This window comes from Staurois parvus, unplaced genomic scaffold, assembly GCF_062004578.1.
Source record: "Staurois parvus isolate SC_StPar_1 unplaced genomic scaffold, SC_StPar_1.0 ptg000207l, whole genome shotgun sequence".
NCBI lineage: Eukaryota > Metazoa > Chordata > Amphibia > Anura > Ranidae > Staurois > Staurois parvus.
In genome coordinates this window covers 1,060,909-1,081,156 of record NW_028318003.1, presented here as the reverse complement: position 1 = coordinate 1,081,156, position 20,248 = coordinate 1,060,909, and the positions used below count along the sequence as shown (strand labels likewise).

Here is a 20,248-nt window from a genome sequence, read left to right as displayed (position 1 = left end):
GCCTTTTGGTGATCCATTATGATGCTTAGCAAAATGTTCCCCCAAAAGACTTTTGTCTTTCAGGTAATAATACCATGCCAGGGATATAATTACATTTCTACCTCCACATCCCTTATATAACATACTGACCAATACCTCCTCAAAGCTGAAGAGGGAAAACAAAAATGTGTGGGATTTTCAAGGTTGATACTCTCTCAAAGAAATATCATTATTCACATATGGAAAAATACCTTGGTTTATTGGCTGTCAATGAACAAAGAAATGGCTGTTATTAAAAAGGTAATAGTAGCCTCACTGTCATTAAAAGTGCACAAATATGCAATATACAAAACATTATAGCCTCTCTGAACGCAACCCGTAAAGAACGATCCATAGCATCATAATGTAGCAAATTCCATCCAACAATATTTCCAGTACCACCAAAGATTCCAATGTGACTGGAATATACCTGAAAATGACAAAATATGCGAACGAGTTCATATAATTCAATGAAATTTGTTTATTGCTTCTTCAGAAGAGAGGTTCTAGTGAACAATAGAAATAGCCTCCTGCACACAAGCATGATGTTGGGACCCCGATGCTTTTCATTCATCCACTTCTCCAAATATGGAGAAAGATCACTACACTTTGCTTCTCTCTGAGGACTGGGGATGACCTGGTAACATGTTACTACAAAAGCAAAAAAGAGAAGGCATGCCAGCCTAGAGTATTACCATAACAAACCATTGATTGATAAGAGCATAATGGATGTATACTCACAAACAACTGTGAGACACAAACTCTTCAAAATCATCAAATACAATAGTGTTAGGTCTCCTCCATGTGCTCTTTGTCTGGGGAAGATGTCACCAAGAATGATTCATCTTACGTGTTTCGAGGGGTGCTTCCTCTTCTCTAGAGCCACAGGGTAGTTCTAGAGTGGTGTTCCAGAACAGAGGTAGAAGAACAAAAGTAAAGCATCTTATAGGGCATCTAAACCTTTTAAAGAAAAAAGGGTGTTATGCATTAACAGCATGGGACATCCAACAAAATAATCATTATGGTAACAATAAACCAACAATAACTTAATATTCGAATAGAAGTATGAATTTATACATTTACTAAAAACATTATCTAAAAACCCTTGGCACATGGAGATATGGGAACCATGTAAGCCCCAGAAAGTAGATCCACTCAAGGCTCTCCAATAGGGAGTAGGAAGGGGAATGGGACAGTGATCTTAAACCTGGATAGTTTCTGTGTGTACATGTCCAGACTATATATAATCTGCTAGTCAGTGTTAAGGGTCAATATGGTAGAGTGTATACTGCCCCCAGAGTCCAGTAATGAGGGCAAAAAATATCCTGCAGTGCAGCCTGGATAAAAAAAGCGCTGCAGGATATTTTTTGCCCTCATTACCGCACTTAGAAACTCTGGGGGACAGTATATACTCCATCATATAGACCCTTTCCACTGACTAGCAATTTATATATTGTCCAGACATATACCCAGGCCAGGAGGGTTTTGATTGCCCTCTCTGGGCCAAGCACATTTTGGGGGTTAGACTATAAGTATATCTAAATGTGTGTAGATAGATCATTTCTTTTCATGTTTCACCAAAATGTTGTTGGCAGACATTGATTTGTATTTCTGTTCAGTTTTATGTACGACACATTATTGTGATATCATATGTATTTGACTGTAAAGTATGTAATATTCTTTATCACTGTAGCTGGAGTTGATATATCTTTGAGGACTTCCTAGTCCTAAAGAAGCAGAATATTGACAGAACACAGGCACAACATTATATTGTCAGAACATTTGGCCTTTTTATTTTCTGTTTCATACAACCCGTATGTTTTATCTATTTTACTTATTTATTACAGGTACTTATACAGTGCCATCAATTTCAACAGCGCTTTACATATATTGTACATTCTGGGCATACTGGGCAGCACAGTGGCTAAATGGTTAGCACTTCCGCCTGGCAGCACTAGGGTCGTTGGTTCGAATCCCAACCACGGCACCACCTGCCTGGAGTTTGCATGTTCTTCCTGTGTCTGCGTGGGTTTACTCCTGGTACTCCGGTTTCCTCCCACAGTCCAAAGACATGCTGTTAGGTTAATTGGATCCTGTCTAAATTGGCCCTAGTATATGTATGTATGAATGTGAGTTAGGGACCTTAGATTGTACGCCCCTTGAGGGTTAGGGACTGATGTGAATGTACAATAGATATATGTAAAGCGCTGCGTAAACTGACGGCGCTATATAAGTACCTGAAATAAATAAAATAAAATATACATTCACATCAGTATTTTACAAATACTTTACTTTTCAAGCAATTCACATCTATATATAATAAAACATGAAGCTTTTATTTTTGAATTTTTGGGACTGATCCTACTTTCTTAGCCAGCATATTTAAAATGTCCTGTTTTGTTGGAATATTGGATCTTCTTGTAGTATTGGCATAATGCTCACAGAAAAATATTACACCTATATCTACAGGTAATTTGTGATTCAGCTGCTCTCTACTCATTCCTAATCAAGCCAAATCCTGATCAGGTCAGTGACCAGAGGCAGATAAATCATTCCTTGGGACTGCAGATCCAGATGGCCAGAAAGAGCCGATGGAGCATCTGCCAAGAATTTGATCAGGTCAGAGAAACACATTTGATAGGGCAAAGTCAGAAGGTCAGGCACAACATTATATTCTCAGGTTATTTGCCCTTTTTATTTTGTGTTTCATGCAACCCGTATGTTTAATCTCTTTTAAAAATACTGGATTTTTCAAGCAATTTAAATTTATACATAATATATATATTTGAGTTTTTGTGACTGATCCTACTTTCCCAGCCAGCATATTTAAAGTCCCTATGTTTTGTTGGAATATTGAATATTCTTGTAGTATCAGGATGATGCTCACAGGAAAATATTACACCTATATCTACAGGTAATTTGTGATTCAGCTGCCCTCTACACTTACATAGACTCCTCATTTGTAAATCCTGATCAGGTCAGTAATCAAGAAGTAGGCTGATAAATCATTCCTTAGGACTGCAGATCCAGATGGTCAGAAAGAGCCCATGGAGCATCTGCCAAGAATTTGAACAACAGGTCAGAGAAACACATTTGCTACGGCAAAATAAGAAGGTCCTCTATCGTGATACTGTGGAAAAAATAAGGGAGGATTTCCAGGGACAGAAGGGTGTAGAACAGGATTTACTGGACCCACAGAGCATCCCCCAACAGAGGTCCATTACACCTGTAAGCAAATATGTCTAAAACAGATCTGAACAAGGAGGTCCACACCCGGTAGCCCCCTCCTCCAACACAGGTCCTGGAACAGCTCCAGGTGCGGGAACTATTCCCCATTCCAGGCGGAGACCAGGGAGCTAGAGAGTAGGAGGTCCTGTGAGGAGCGGAGGGCACGGGTAGGGTATTATTTGGGTATCAGGTCAGTTATGTAGTTCGGGGCGGCATTGTGAATGGCTTTGTAGGTCAGAGTTAGCAGTTTGAATTTGATGCATTGGGCAATCGGGAGCCAATGAAGGGATTGGCAGAGGGGGGAGGCAGATGTGGAGCGCTTGGTGAGGTGGATGAGTCTAGCCGCTGAGTTTAGGATCGACTGGAGTGGGGATAGCGTTCGTTTGGGTAGGCCAGTGAGAAGGGAATTGCAATAGTCCAGGTGTGAGATGATGAGGGAGTGTACGAGTTGTTTGGTGGTGTCTGGGGTGAGGAATGTGCATATCTTGGAGATGTTGCGGAGGTGGAGCCTGCAAGATCTGGATAGCAGTTGGACGTGGGGTAGGAAGGAGAGGTGGGAGTCCAGGGTGACACCCAGGACTTTGGCATGTGGGGTGGGAGAGATGGTGGCGTTGTTAGTAGAGATGGAGAGGAAGGGGGGAGGGACGGGGGGGGGGAGACCAGGAGCTCGGTTTTGGATAGGTTAAGTTTGAGGAAATGGATATGTCGTTTAGGAGGTGGGCAATGCGGGCAGAGAGTGAGGGGGTGAGGTAGGGGGTGGAGAGGTAAATTTGGGTGTCGTCGGCATAGAGGTGGTAATTGAAGCCGTGGGAATAAGTTTGCCAAGGGAGGAGATATAGATGGAGAAGAGGAGGGGCCCAAAGACAGAGCCTTGGGGGACCCCAACAGAGAGGGGGAGGTGGCAGTGTTGTAGGTGACGCTGAAGGAGCGTTGGGAATGGTGGGAGGAGAACCAGGAGAGAGCAGCGTCCTTGATGCCAAGAGAGTGCTGTTTGGCAAGGAGGAGAGGGTGGTCAACAGTGTCGAAGGCCGTGGAGAGGTCGAGGAGCAGGAGGATAGAATAGTGGCCATTGGCTTTGGCAGTTAGCAGGTCATTGGTGATTTTAAGTAGGGCGGTTTCGGTGGAGTGCAGGGGGCGGAAGCCAGACTGTAGGGGGTCAAGGAGGTTGTTATCAGTGAGGTGGGCGCTTAGGCGATTGTAAACCAGGCGCTCAAGGAGCTTGAAAGTGAAGGGCAACAAGGAGATGGGTCTAAGGTTGTTAAGGTTAGTGGGGTCAAGGGAGGGTTGAGTATGGGGGTGATGTGTGCGTGCTTTAGAGGGGAGGGAAAGGTGCCAGTGGAGAGGGAGAGATTGAAGATGTGGGTGAGGGAGCGAATGATGGAGGGGGGGTGACTGGAGGAGCTGTGAGGGGATAGGGTCCAGGGGGCAGGTGGTGAGGCAGGCTTCAGTGCAGACCTTAGAGACCTCCTCGGGGGTAGTTGGGCTGAAGGAGCGGAGTGTTGGGGAGGTGATGATGTGCGGGGCCTTAGGTATAGTTGGGGGTAGTGCGACTATGAGGTCAGGGGAGGGGAGGGTTGAGGGGTTGAAGGAGGGCGGGAGGCTGGGTGGAGAGGTGGATTGTGAGTTGACAATGTCCTTACGGATTGCATCAATCTTGTTTTGGAAGTGAGTGGCAATCTCGTGGGCGGTGAGTGAGGTGCTGGGGGGGAGAGAGCAGGGATTTGAAAGTGGAGAAGAGCCGACGAGGACAGGTGGCGTGTTGATAAGGGTTATGAAATAGGCTTGCTTGGCGGCGTGGAGGGAAGTGGTGTAGGCGAGTTAGGTGGCTTTAGTATATTTGGCTGCGCGGGCCGCGTTTTGCACGGGCATGAGAGCCCATTCAGTTGAATGGATTCCCATGCCAGTGACACGCAGAGAAGTCCCTGCACTTCTTCCAAGAACACAGCCCACACAGGAACCTTGGTTCCCAGTACGGTTGCGTTTTCCAGTGCGGATGGCGTGCCGTTAGAACTAATGGCACCCGCCTGCAGGTCCGCATTTCTCTGCGCGAGTTGTGTGGATCAGCAGCGGCACCACCCGCACAGATGTGAACCTAGCCTAAAGGTGTCAGGGGAATGCCAGGAAAGAGCAGTAGCCTGAACACAAGGGCAGATGATTTGAGAAGTAAAAGATGTGCCTGAGCAACACTGAGGATCCAGATCCTTATCCAGGTATTGAACAGCTAGAGCTGGTCCTGGTCAACCTTGTAGGTTCTGTGTAAGGAGACACTGAGAGGTACCATTAACCTAAACAGGCTTTATGTGTCCTTAGTACTGGGTTTTTTTCTGAGAACACACCTGATACCTATTAATTGTGATTTGGGTGGAGATGGTCTCTCCCAGATTCCTTTTTTATTTGGTTCTCACTTGCACCCAGGTTGGTCTGCAGTACACATCACAATAAGGTAAGAATATACCCCTTGGTGGATTCAAAAATATTTGGGAGGTTTGATTTCATGTCTTTTAATTCTTTATTTGTACTCAATTGCAGTTGGCCCATCTATCATCTTGAATAGTTATTTGGCCAAAACACCTCAATGGGTTTTATTTTTCTTTGTGGATAACAAATGGTCTTTACAATCCATCAGGCTAAGGTGAATAATTATTATACGTCTTTGATCCATATTTTCATTGAACATTTTGCAAGTGCTTTTAAGCTTTTGGATATCTGATTTTATATATATATATATATATATATATATATATATATACACACACACTTGTGTTCAAAATAATAGCAGTGTGTTGAAAAAGTGAAAAAAGCTCAAAATCCTTCTAATAGCTTTTATTTCCATACACACAAATGCATTGGGAACACTACACATTCTATTCCAAAGCAAAACATGAAGAAAAATATATCAAATTTGTGTTGTTCCTCTAAAAAAAAATTTAAGAAAAGTGAATATTAGACTGTTCAAAAAAATAGCAGTGTTTGTATTCTTCTTTACAAACTCAAACATTCACTATATAAACTGAAAAATGTTTGAAGATTTTGCTTTCCTTTGAATCACTTAATTAATATTTAGTTGTAGTCGCACTGTTTCTGAGAACTGCTGTACATCTGTGTTGCATGGAGTCAACCAACTTCTGGCACCTGTGAACAGGTATTCCAGCCCAGGATGATTGGACTACATTCCACAGTTCTTCTCTATTTCTTGGTTTTGCCTCAGAAACTGCATTTTTGATGTCACCCCACAGGTTTTCTATTGGATTAAGATCTGGGGATTGGGCTGGCCACTCCATAACGTCAATCTTGTTGGTCTGGAACCAAGATGTTGCACGTTTACTGGTGTGTTTGGGTTCGTTGTCTTGTTGGAACACCCATTTCAAGGGCATTTCATCTTCAGCATAAGGCATCATGACCTCTTCAAGTATTCTGATGTATTCAAACTGATGCATGATCCCTGGTATGCGATAAATAGGCCCAACACCATATTATGAGAAACATCCCCATATCATGATGCTTGCACAACCATGCTTCACTGTCTTCACAGTGTACTGTGGCTTGAATTCAGTGTTTGGGGGTCGTCTGACAAACTGTCTCCGGCCACTAGACCCAAAAAGAACAATCTTACTTTCATCAGTCCACAGAATGTTGCGCCATTTCTCTTTAGGCCAGTCAATGTGCTCTTTGGCAAATTGTAACCTCTTCAGCACGTCTTTTTTTCAACAGTGGGACTTTGCGGGGGCTTCTTGCAGATAGCTTGGCTTCACATAGGCGTCTTCTAATTGTAACAGTACTCACAGGTAACTTTAGACCTTCTTTGATCTCCCTGGAGCTGATTGTTGGCTGAGTCCTTGCCATTTTGACTATTCTTCTATCCATTCGAATGGTAGTTTTTTGCTTTCTTCCACGTCTTTCAGGTTTTGGTTGCCATTTCAAAGCATTTGCGATCATCTTAGCTGAGCAGCCTATCATTTTCTGCACTTCTTTTTCCCCTCTCCAATCAACTTTTTAATCAAGGTACGCTGTTCTTCTGAACAATGTCTGGAATTACCCATTTTCCTCAGAATTTCAGAGAGAAATGCACTGTAACCAGCACGTACAACATTTGCTGCCTTCCTTCCTTAAATAAGGGCAATAATTGCCACCTGTTTCTCAAAGAATGAATGACCTCACTAATAGAACTCCACACTGCTATTATTTTGAACATGCCCCTTTCAATTAGTGATTCAATTGCACAGAATCAGCAGCATGCATGTCATGACTGTTGGGTCTGTTGGATTTCTATTACTCTACTACACCTGCTAGTAAATTATTTGCCATGTAGAAATATCATTTCTACCAAAAACAGTGATTGATCAGGTTAGTGATGTCTGACTGCTATTATTTTGAACACAACTGTATATAGGTATTTTACAAATTAGAGTTTCTATTACGCTGTCTTTAACATACAGCAAGAACCTTACTAATGCAGTAACTGCATTCTTACCCTCCACACCTCTTACAAGGTAACCATGGTAGGTAGTTACATGGCACACCAACTTGAGTACATGTATTACCCAATTTGGTTTATAATTTGTACAATTACAAAAAATTATTTATTTAGTGCAGTGCTTTGGCTTTGCCCCCGTAAGTCCAATGCTGGAAGCGCCCCGTGGTGCGTGTGATTGGGGTGCTCAAAAAAACACCTGTTTTTAATTGCTCTAGTTCTTGTCCATCATCCCCAAACTGCAAGGAAATTATTTCATGTATAAAGGACATATCTGTTTAGCTGTTTGGGATTAAACCAACATACTTTATATTATTACATATTATGTGATGTTCTAATATTTATGTATTTTTCAGTTTTAAATACGGGGGGATGAAGATTGTAAAAGTTGTACTGTATATCGAAACAGTTTCTTTTGAAGGCAGAAGTATATGTGAAATTCATGTCCAATCTTTCTGCCATCAACAGGGTCATCATTGTATAGTAACACTGACTCAAATACTAGGTACAAAAGCTCATATTTTAAGCATTTTGGTTGGCTTTTTACTTTTGTATAAAGAAAGATGATTACTTTTTATCGTTGTACTTTTGGATCCATTTGTGCTGCCATAAAGTCCGAGGGGGAGATATTGTTGTCTTGGCCGTTTCTGTTTCTATATGCAGACATGTTGTGCTTGTGCAGTGGTAATGAAACTAGGCCCAAAGTGCAAGGCAAAGTCTGTTACTTACAAATTTAACAGCTGGTGCTGATGAGGGTTGGGCAGCCATAGGGGACCAGGTCACTGTAGGTGGGCAGTGGAAAAATGGAAAAGATTTGAGTTCCAAGTAGTGTTTTGCAAGCAGGAGCAGCCACTGGTGGATGGCGCCACAGCAAGCATTAGGAAAATACGTGACTGATGAAGGAAACCTAGGTAGTTTAAATGTTGCACTCTATTTTCTGTCATGCTAAATTATTTTATTACAAGATTTATGAGTACTGGCAACATATTTTCTTTCTGCTTCACCCAATGGATATCAGTGTTCAGTACTTCAGTGTTAAACCTTAAAGTACAACCAGCGATGGCAGGAAATTGAAAGGCATTCAGCTGTGCAAATAGTGAGGTAACGCCTAGATCAGGGGTAGGTAACCTTTTAGAGATTGAGATCTACCTGGACAACATGGAGGAAACAAAGATCCCCAGGTAAGGGGGAGGGGAAACACGTGTAAAAAAAAAAAAAAAAACCCTATCAAGCCCCCAATAAAAACACAGCATAGTGTCCTGCCCCTCCCCACAGTAATGTTCTATTTCCCCTTCACATCATCCCACCCACAGCAGTGTCCTCCAGTGTTAATTTCATTGACAAAAGTAACACTATTTTAGCTGGCTCAAACAAACCAGATGACTAAAATGGCATTTTAGTCAAAAGACTATGACTAAAACTAAATTGAACTTTGTCAAAATTAACACTGGTTATAGATTACAAAGGGTAAATGTGTGTCTGTAGTGCATGTTCAACCCTTAATACCATAAAAAAATACCATGTTATTAGATTTTTAGTCCAAAAGTATATGAGTTTGGAAATTCTAGAGAAATGCTTAAACAATTTACCTAAACCCATTAGAATTTAGTCAACTAAAATGATTTTAGTCGGTAAAAATGTAGTAGAGATTTTATCAGACTAAAATACGACTAAAATTTCAGATGACTAAAATGGCACTAATCGAAAGACTGACTAAAACCAAATCAAAATGTGAGGTAAAAATGAACACTGGTGTCCTCTGCGCCTCCCCATACAGTAGTGTCTTCTTCCTCCGCATACCAGTGTCCTGCCTCCCCTTCACACAACCCCCCATTGTAGTATCCCCCCCACAGCAGTGTGTCTTCTGTCCCTTTCACATCAACCCCCCCCCCCCACTGTAGTGTCCTGTGTCCCCTCAAAAAAAGTTGTGTAAAAAAGCTGTTTGATCCTGACTTCTCTGATACTCCCCTTATTCCAGTGTCCCCCTCATATCTCCTGATAAGACACATGGTGTTTGGTGTGCACAAGCTCAGTTTGGTGTGTATTGCTAGAGAGGTTTTTTTTTTCCCTTGGGAGAGGACATATGATCAGCACAGGGCCAATCAGTACTGTCCGGACAGAGGACAAGGGTTTTGCATCCTCCTAGAGCAGAATGAAAACTCCTACAAGCTTCAACCAGTGTTCTGAACACTGATGGAAGTCACAAGAGTGATCTAACTGCTGATGAGAAAAGGTATTTAGCAGTTTATATTTACTAAAATAATTGCATTTCCATGTTCTATGTACTGTGGGAGACCAGATATAGTGAATGCAGGGTCCTGGGTTTAGTAATACTTTAAGAATAGGTTTTGGGTTTTGATTATCCAGTAAGGGTTGTGTAGAGTCTACTTGGAGTTCAATTATGTTCAAGTACCACACCTTTCTGGGCCGATTCAGTGCAAGGAGAATCACTGGTTTTCTTTCTCTTTCTAGCCTCTGAAGAACATGAGAAAGGAGCTTAGGGGGTGAATGATTAAACCAGGTTGAACTGATTCCATTGAGTAACTAGGGCATCAATCCTGAAGGCCCCAGGATCCCTGCAACCAAAATTGTCCAGTCTGTTGTTAAGCCTGGACACCAATAGGTGTACATCTGGTATCCTCCACCAGAGAAAAAGGAAGTGGATTTCTCCAGATAGAGAGACCTCTTCTGTTTGCAGCTTAGAAAATCCAACTGCCAAGTTTCCAGTCCTGGAATGTGCACCATGAACAGGGCTCGAACATGCAGTTCTGCCCGTTAAAATGAGCTCTGCTTCTTGAAGAGCAGCCTGACTCCTAGTTCTGCCTTGATGGTTCATGAAAGCCACTGCTGTTGGATTGGACCTACACTGGCAGTTCCCAGAGTAGAACAGTCTAGTGCTTAAGGATAAACTGAATCACCCTGAGCTCTAGGACATTGATCAGCAGCCAGGCTTCCTTTGATTGACCAATTCCCCTGATCCAACAGGCAGTCTAGAACACTTCCCCCACCCAACAGGCTGGCATCCGTCTGCACTTTCCACAGCACGAGAAGAAAGGCTTTCCCAAACTCTAACGCTAACCCTCCTAACCCTGGATAGCTGCCAATCTAGAGCTAACAGTGTTGGAGCTCAGACACATGGGGCAATCCAAAGACAGTCTTTTTGTTCTATGCTGTCATGATGTTGAGGTGCAACTACCTTGAATGAAATTGAACGTACATGACTACCTTGAAAGTGACTACCATAAACTCCAGCACCCTCATGCAAAGGCAAACAGAGGGTCACTCCAGGGAACATAATTTGCACATCTTGAACTGTAGAGTCTAAAGCTTGAGGAAAGAGCACAAGTGCCAGTGCCGTGTTTAGGACAAGGCTAGATATTCCAGTCAGTGAAAGGGTTCCAGGTTGACTTTTGGAGATTGAGCACCTAGCCAAAATTCTGTAAGACTTGCTCAATAGTAGCATATTAGCTTGGAGCCCACTCTTGGATTGGTATTGCAGGAGCAGATTGTCCAAGTATTCTAGAATGGGAATACCCTTGGCTCGTAGGAGAGTTAACCCCAGAGTTAACACCTTCATAAATACTCATGGTGCCATGGCCAGGCCAAAGGGCAGAGCCATAAACTGAAAATGCTTTTTTCACTGAAAATCTTAGGTAGTGCTGATGAGGTGGGAAAATAGGGATTTGGAGGTAGATATCCTTGATGTCTCTAGAGGCCAGGAAGTCTTGCTTTCTGAAATATGCACGGAGACACATTGGACATCCTTAGCTGCCATTATGCTTTTGCTGATCTAATGTATCCCTGTGCCTTTAAGGAAGAATAGGCTATATACAGGATGCTCCAATATGGAGACTCAAATATAAGAATTAAAACTGCAATTTACAGAGGAGCCTTGGCAAGGCAGTGCGGCATGTGCAACTAAAACCTTTGTTTAACCTACATTTTTAGCAGGTTACCTGGTAGGTGTGTTGGGAAATCTTTTGTGTTTGTGCTGTGCTAAAAGATAGTTTTAAATTGAGGTGGTTTGCACTCTTGTATAAGGCCAGTAAGTCTTCCTGAGAGAATCAATCACTGACCACACAGACTCCATATGGAACTTTTAAACATGCAGATACTTGCGTAAGCACTTTAGATTCAGAATGGGCTGCTCATCACTATTTAGCTTGAGCACTGTGAACAGCTTGGAATAGTAACTGTTAAACCTTTTTGGTTTGTGGAACAAGGGCAGTGAAAACCTGAGAGCATAGGAAAGCAATAAAGGATGCTCTTCTATTGGGTGCAGTAGACAAATTTAACAGCATGAGAGTGGCAAGATTTAAAACTCCAGCTTGTTGCCTTTGGACAGAATGTTTTGAACCCAGACACTGAAAATATTTTTGGTTCAAACCACCAAAAAAAGGTCACCAGGTTCCTCCCCCACATACACACTTGTAGACGTGAGGGTTCCCTTCATTAGGATGTAGGTTTTCTTCCCATCTTTGTGGGCTTGGAGTTTTGTGAAAAGAAGTCCACTGTTTTTCCTCCATAGGAACCCTTTTTGCATATGTAGATTGCTTTTACTTTTAAGGCTTCTTTAAAAGTAAGAGTGCTTTCCTTCCTTAATCTTCTGATTAAATGTGCCCAAGGTATTGCCAAAAAGATGCTGAGAGACTGGTACATGAATAGGTCAAAGTGTCTATAATATACACTCCTTTGCCAGTTCACTCCCTCCCCGGCCACTGTGCCCATCAAACTGATAGAGGCAAAGCCGAAGAGTTTTGTAATACGAGTGGGTAGAGCCTGATGTGGAAGTGAGAATCCAATAGTAGCTTTTGATTCTGCCTACTGCCATGCACTGTCAATCAAATGTAGGATGGACCTGATGGAGAACAAGTATTTCAGTTGTCCATCAGGCTCCCACCCAGTGACATCACTTTCTCCAGTCCCTTGGTTTAAATTTAGCTTTTGATTGGGGAATCTTTTGGCTACAGCTGAATGGGGGAAACACTAGTGTCAACAGAATATTCTATAACCTTTACTGAATTTGTATTTAGAGCAATGCCCCCTACTGTCACAAACCTCTGCTTGATACTTAGCAACATGCTGTGACCCAGCAGAGCTGCTAAAGAAACAGTAGTAGATCAAAAAAGCATATTGTTAATATGTTATTCTTTCTTAAATATACCAACTATAATCAAGACCTGCTTGATTCCACTTCAGGGACACAGCTAGCTGGCTGGAAAATACTGCAGAGAACAACCACAAAAACACAGCGGACAACAAACCACAAAAATAACACCAGAAAGGAGTAAATAATGCAGAAACAAAAGGATGAGCTAGAGAGTCGAAGAGGAGGACACAATTTCTGCAGTTTACAGGAACAAATAGGATAAAAGGATACCAGGAAGGGAAGCCTACTCCATGAAAACCTGGATGTACATTTCTTCAAAGATGCCATAGCAATGTAAAAAGTATTGGACCCAACTCCATACTGTCAATCCCAAACCTATGATGCGGTTAAAAAAAAATCAGACCTAAACTTTGAAAGGGTTTTCTTTTGTCTTTCTCCCATCAAGTAGGATGAGAAAAGCTTTCCATCCATGCAGTCTCAGAAAAGGAAAAAAGGGAATACACCTTTATTGTGTATACATGGAGTTGTAGATGGAAAGATGCTGCAAAAGTGATAATGAATAAACACACAGTATAGTTCTGACAATTCAGTTTCTTTATTTTCAAAAAATATTTCAGTAGTATCTTATAAAAAAAAAATAATTATACAATGCAATGCTTAAGGTGACAATACACTATATAAACAGATTGTACAATCATCTTTAGTCTATCAATGTAGTCTAGGGGTCCGCCTAATCTGATGGGTTGTTTAGGTGTGTTCTCCTATTACATAATTCTGGTAACTCCAAAGGAGATTGTACAATCAGATTGTATAGTGTATGGCTATCTTTACACAAACAATGCACAGGAATGATGTTAAAGCAACTGATTTGGAAAAAAAAGCATAAATATACAGGTATAACATTATATGCTGATGTGAAGATGATAATTATTCATTATCTTAAAAAGATATTTTGACTGTTTCTCATGGTATGTAGGAATGCAAAACATCCAATAAAAATGAAAAAGTACCAACCATCAGCATTTGTAGGCCATATAAAATGTATACAGCCGAAAAGACAAGAACATCGTCCCCTGCGCTCAAGAGTAGTAAGGCAGTAAAGGAACTTCAGGTTCTTAGTGCATCCAATGCCAGCACAGGCCTTGCTGCCCTCTGAGGGTCAGGGGAAACCGAAAGGACTCACTATAAAACAAGAAAAGAATGGGCTCACCAGCCTAGTGCATTACCTGAGAAATAACTTTATTAAATCCAAAAGAGATAGTCAGGTCCATATATATTTGGACACAGGCACAGTTTTAGTTTTTTCAGGTATTTACCAAACACTATTCAAGCTATAGTTCTATTATGGATATTGGCTGAAAGTGCACACTCTCAGGTTTAATTTGAGGGTATGTACATCCACATTGGAGGAAGGGTTTAGGAATTACAGCTCTTAAGAGTAGCCACCCCCCCCCCTTTTTTCAAGGGTCCAAAAGTAATTGGACAATTGAATCTGTTTTATGGCCAGGTGTGGGCTACTCCATCATTATTTCCTCATCAATTAAACAGGTAAAAGGTCTGGAGTTGATTCTAAGTGTGGTATTTGCATTTGGAATCTATTGCTGTGAACCAACATCATGCGTTCAAAGGAGCTGCCCATGCAAGTGAAACAGGCCATTGTAAGGATTCAAAAATGAAACAAATCCATAAGAGAGATAGCAGCAACATTAGGAGTGGCCAAATCAACAGTTTGGTACATTCTGAGGAAAGAAGAACGCACTGGTGAGCTCAGCAACATAAAAAGGCATGGACGTCCATGGAAGACAACAGTGGTGGATGATTGCAGGATCCTCTCTATGGTAAAGAAAAACCCATTCACAACATCCAGACAAGTGAAGGACACTCTCCAGGAGGTGGGCGTATCATTGTCATAGTCTACAATCTAGAGAAGACTTCACGAGAGCAAATACAGAGGGTTCACCACAAGGTGCAAACCATTCATAAGCCTGAAGAATAGAAAAGCCAGATTAGACTTTGCCAAATTACATCCTAAAAAGCCACACCAGTTCTGGAAAAGTATTCTTTGGATGGACTAAACTCAGATTAATCTGTACCGGAATGACAGGAAGAAAAAAGTGTGGAGAAGGCTTGGAACAGCTCATGATCCAAAGCACACAACGTCATCTGTAAAACATGGTGGAGGCATTGTGACGGCATGAGCATGCATGGCTTCCACTGGCACTGGGTCATTGGTGTTTATTGATGATGTGACAGAAGACAGAAGCAGCCAGATGAATTCTGCAGTATTTAGAGATATAACGTCAGCCCAGATTTAACCAAATGCAGCAAAGATGATTTGGTGGCGCTTCACAGTACAGATGGACAATGATCCAAAACACACTGCAAAAGCAACCGAGGAGCTTTTAAGGAAATGAAGTGGAATGTTCTGCAATGGCCGAGTCAATCACCTGATCTCAACCCAACAGAGTATGCATTTCAGTTGCTGAAGGCAAAACTAAAGGCAGAAAGACCCACAAAAAGAACTGAAGACAGCTGCAGTTAGTGCCTGGCAAAGCATCAGAAAGGAGGAAACCCAGTCTTTGGTAATGTCCATGGGTTCCAGACTTCAGGCAGTCATTGCCAGTAAAGGATTCTCAACAAAATATTAAAAATGAACATTTTATTTATGATTATATTCATTTGTCCAATTACTTTTGGTCCCTTGAAAAAGGGGGGATGGCTACTCTTAAGAGCTGTAATTCCTAAACCCTTCCTCCAATTTGGATGTACATACCCTCAAATTAAACCTGACAGTGTGCACATTCAGCCCATATCCATTATAGAACTATAGCTTGAATATGCTTTGGTAAATACCTGAAAAAAATCTAAAACTGTGCCTGTGTCCAAATATATATGGACCCAACTGTACATACTCACAAACAACTGTAGTATCAAAGGCATATCAATATCGAGAGAGACCGAGTCACCAGGTCAGCTCCCAAACACAAGAGGACCCTCAAATGGCTGATGCCTTTCGAGGGGTGATCCCTCTTCCTCAGAGCCAATGACTCTGGCTCTGAGGAAGAGGGGATTACCCCTCTAAACGAGTCAGCCATTTGTGGGTCCTCTCGTGTTTGGGAGCTGACCTGGTGACTCAGTCGCTTTGGATATTGATATGCCTTTGATACTACAGTTGTTTGTTAGTACATATCTCATTTGGATATAATAAAGTTACTTCTCAGGTAATGCACTAGGCAGGTGCGCCCTTTCTTCATTTGTTTTACACATAAAAAGGTATGCTTGCTAAATGGTGACAGTTACATTTATTTGCCAGAAATCTAGCAATACTAAATAGAATGATGGATGATATATTAGATAATGGCGGTACATGACCATAATGTTCCAGACACATTTATTCATTTATCACATTAACATATAGCTGAAGAATAACTCCAGGAACGTATGTACATTAAAAATGTGCTGACTTATAATGGGTCAAGTCCAGCAAGATGTAGGCTGCCTTGTGAACTTATCTTTTGTTTACACTTTTACAGAGTGTTGAGACTATAGCTATCGGTATACATTCGGATCTAAGACATTGGACCGTCATGTCTCTTCCACAGAAGCTGTATATTGTTTGGAGAAGCTCTGCCCGCCCCTCCTTTCTTCCTGTCCAATCACAAAGCACTTTACCTCATGTGAACCCATTCACAAAATATAAAGTATTCTGTGGTTATGCAGCAGAGGGGAGGAGAAGCAAGCAGAGCAGCTGCTGTGTAGCAGAGTTGGGAGTATAGTGATAGTATACTCCTGGAACTCTATAAAAGAGCAAATTGTAAATAAAAGATAAGTCCATGAGGTGGCTTACACATTCTTGGACTTAAACCCATATAAGCCAGCACATTTTTAAAAGTGCATACTTTCCTGGAGTTCTTCAATTTACACAAATCTAATAGAAATCATCATCTCCTTTCTCTGCAGTTGTGTTCTGTATTTGTTGTTGTTTCTTATAAAGCTCAGCAACCTGAAATAAAAAAAAATATAGGAAATGTTATATTTCAATGAGAAGCCAGTTCTCAATAAAATAGTTCACAAATAACCCCCCCCCCCCAAATCTTACATAAACAACAGGTTTACATTAAGCGTGACCTGCACAGCAGCATAGACACCCCTTTCCTTCACTCACCCACTGTTCATTTGCCTATGGTACCTTAGAGAGAAACATTGGGTACTTCTAGGTATGTGACTTTCTCCCCTTCCTCCCACATGACAGCACTGATACTTGTCAAGTGGCAGCTTAGGCATCCAGTGTTTTCCCATTGGGGCAGGAAGATAGTCTGCAACCTTGAGAAAGCTTAGACTAGACCTACTTGCTGCAAATGAAAGAGTATAAGCTGCTGTGGGTGGCTGGCTTTGAAGCAAACTTACTGCTTTGTCCGAAGAAAGCACAGGTTCACATCTATGCAGTTTGCGGGTTGATGCGTTTTCATTTTTTCACAATAATTTTTAATGCATTTTGGGGAGGTGCCTGTTGTCTTGTGGGAGAAACCAGCAAAAACATGCAAGCACTGCATTTTGCTTTGTTTCCATTAAAGTCTATGTATCCAAGAGCAGAACCAGAACCTGCTGTGGGAAAAAAGTCCATGATCCTTTTTAACCACTTCCCGACTGCGCTTTAGCCATGGATGTCCTCCCAGAAGGAGGACTTGTTGCTTTGTCCGAAGAAAGCACAGGTTCACTTTAAGCACTTTTATCCCCTTCCTGTCCAGGCCAATTTTCAGATTTCAGCGCTGTCACATTTTGAATTGCAATTGCGCAGTGATGCAATGCTGTACCCATATGAATTGTTTTGCATTTTTTTGAGCCAGATAAAACTCTATTTTGTTAGTATTTATTCACCACTGGGATTTTTATTTTTTTTGCTATATAAATGAAAAAGTCCAAAAATTTTAAAAAGAAGTGTTTTTCTTATAAAGTTTTGCAAATAATCTTTCTTCATGAATCTTGTCCAAAATTTATTCAATTATCTTTTTAGTAAAAAAAAAAAAAATAACCCAAATTAGGTTATAACCAAATATTAAAAATTTTCAAAAAATTTTTTTTACATTTTTATATGTTTTTTTTTTACATACTGTCACCCTAGCAGTAGAGTCATCATAGGGACTGTACTACTTGTGGGAGGTGATGAAGATTTTTTTTTTTACACTGATTGCTTTTATACCCATAAAGGCTGTAAAAGCAATAATTTCTCCTGATCTCTGGCTGCATTCTTGCAGCCATTGAGAAATGCTGTGTGAGCTGGTGATTGGTGAATAGCCTTGTAGCATTGTAGCATGTGATCTCTGTGATCATTCACAGATTTCACTAGTAGTAAGCAATGATGTCAGAAGTGACATCATTGCTTACTACTCTTCATGTGATCACTGATTGGTCAATCAGTGATCACATGATCGGGACCTCACACTGAGGTCCCGTACAACGATCGGTGCTGTGCGCTCCCAGGGAGTGCGCACAAGCAGGGAGGACGTTTATAAACAGCCACCCTCCCCTGCACTGCTCCCGTCCAGCCGTTTATATACATGGGCCGGGTGGGAAGTGGTTAAGGCCTGGTTCACATCTATGCAGTTTACGGTTGATGCCTTTGCATTTTTCTACAATGGTTTTTAATGCATTTTGGGGAGGTGCCTGTTGTCTTGTGGGAGAAACCAGCAAAAACATACAAAATGCTCTTGTATTTATTTTTTGTATTTTTGTACAATTGCAATAAACGCAACTGATTAAAAAAAAAAAAACATAAAAAATGCAAGCATTGCATTTTCGATGCGTTTCTGGTGCGATTTCCATTAAAGTCTATGTAACCAAGACCATAACCTGCTATGGGAAAAAAGTACATGATCCTTTTTAACCACTTCCTGACTGTGCTATAGCCATGGACGTCCTCCCAGAACCCCCCGGGAGTGCCCATCAGTGCCTCCCTAGTGCGGCCTCCTCAGTGCACATCAGTGCCGCCTCCTCAATGCACATCAGTGCCGCCTCCTCAATGCACATCAGTGAAGGAGAAAAGTCACTTATTTACAAAACTTAACACAAACTAAGAAAAACTTTTTTTTTTTCAAAATGTTTGGCCTTTTTTTGTTTGTTTAGCAAAAAATAAAAACCCCAGTGGTGATTAAACACCACCAAAAGAAAGCTGTGTCTCAAAAAAAAAAAAAAAAGATAAAAATTTAGTTTGGGTACAGTGTTGCATGACGACGCAATTGTCATTCAAAGTGTGACAGCGTTGAAAGTTGAAGATTGGCCTGGGCAGGAAGGGGGTAAGAGTGCCCAGTAGGCAAGTGGTTAAAGAATGTGACCCATAGGAAACCATGTTAAATGGACTGTAGTGCATTTCTGCAATGTTGAAAATGCACTGAAAAAGGCATAGGTGTGAACCAGGCCTTAAGCCCATTCAAAGCTTAAAAAGGGAGGTAAATGCATTCAATCAAGTAATCTTGAACAAAAAACTAAACATAAATGTGTCAAAATTCTATGTAGGTAAAATTTTCTGCAGCACAAAAACTGAAATCACAGAAAACAGGCTACAGAAACGGACTACCCTGAGTGAATGCAGTGTTCTACCTGCAGTGGTCCAACACACCCCCTGCTGCATCCAGAGCTAAAGCACTGCAATGAGGGACATGTCAGACTGCTGCAGAAAGACCAATACTCTTAGGGCTGTTCACACCAGGTACTTTGTGACTGTGCTTGAGTCATATGAGACCAGTTCAAACCATTGTGCTTTGGTGGTATGTGCTGAAAGATAGTACAACATGCATGGTGCAACGCGACCCACCACACTGCACTTCGGTCAAAAGAACATAATAAAAGGAACCAGCTGATGCACAGGAATCGGTGCATCAGCATTATTCCTTCCAGCACACACAATCAGTTGTGCATTTAAAACAGCTGCTGGTTTTAAAATTTAAATTTAGGATCTTTTATAGATTAAAAAAAGCATGCAGATATATTCCGTAGTCTTTAAAGGGATTTAAAGATTTCTCTATACATAGTTATCAAGTCATTTGTGTGCACTTTTTTTATGCAGGAAATGTTTTGGATGCAACGGTTAAGTCATAAATGTGAAGAAAAAAAACCAAACACAAATGTGTAACTATTCAAAAGCAACATTTTAGCTTAACACTTCCCCAAATAGATATAAAACTGTCCAGTCATAGACTGGAAGAAGGCCAAGGCCTGTAAGTGTTACTTAACTTCTTGCCGACCAGCCACTGTAGAAATACGGTGGCAGGTCGGCACGACTGGGCAAAATCACGTTTTAAAACGTGCGTTTGCAAAACAGGTAGAGGACGCGCGCAAGGCGCGTGCCCGCCCTACCCGTCCCGCTGATCACGGCCGTGGGTGTCAGTCGCCGGGTCACGGCAATTAGCGGCAAGCACTGACAG

The 20,248-nt window shown here is 41.5% G+C and overlaps 1 protein-coding gene across 1 annotated transcript in view; it reads right to left on the bottom strand.

Moving 5' to 3' along the window:
• Positions 1-16,016: 16,016 nt before the first annotated feature.
• LIG1 (DNA ligase 1) overlaps positions 16,017-20,248 on the bottom strand; it is a 136,243-nt gene continuing 132,011 nt past the window's right edge. Inside the window, exon 28 of the mRNA XM_089678536.1 lies at positions 16,017-16,830. Coding sequence (XP_089534662.1) covers positions 16,756-16,830 — 75 coding nt within the window. The 3' untranslated portion in view covers positions 16,017-16,755. The remainder of the gene's footprint in view (positions 16,831-20,248) is intronic.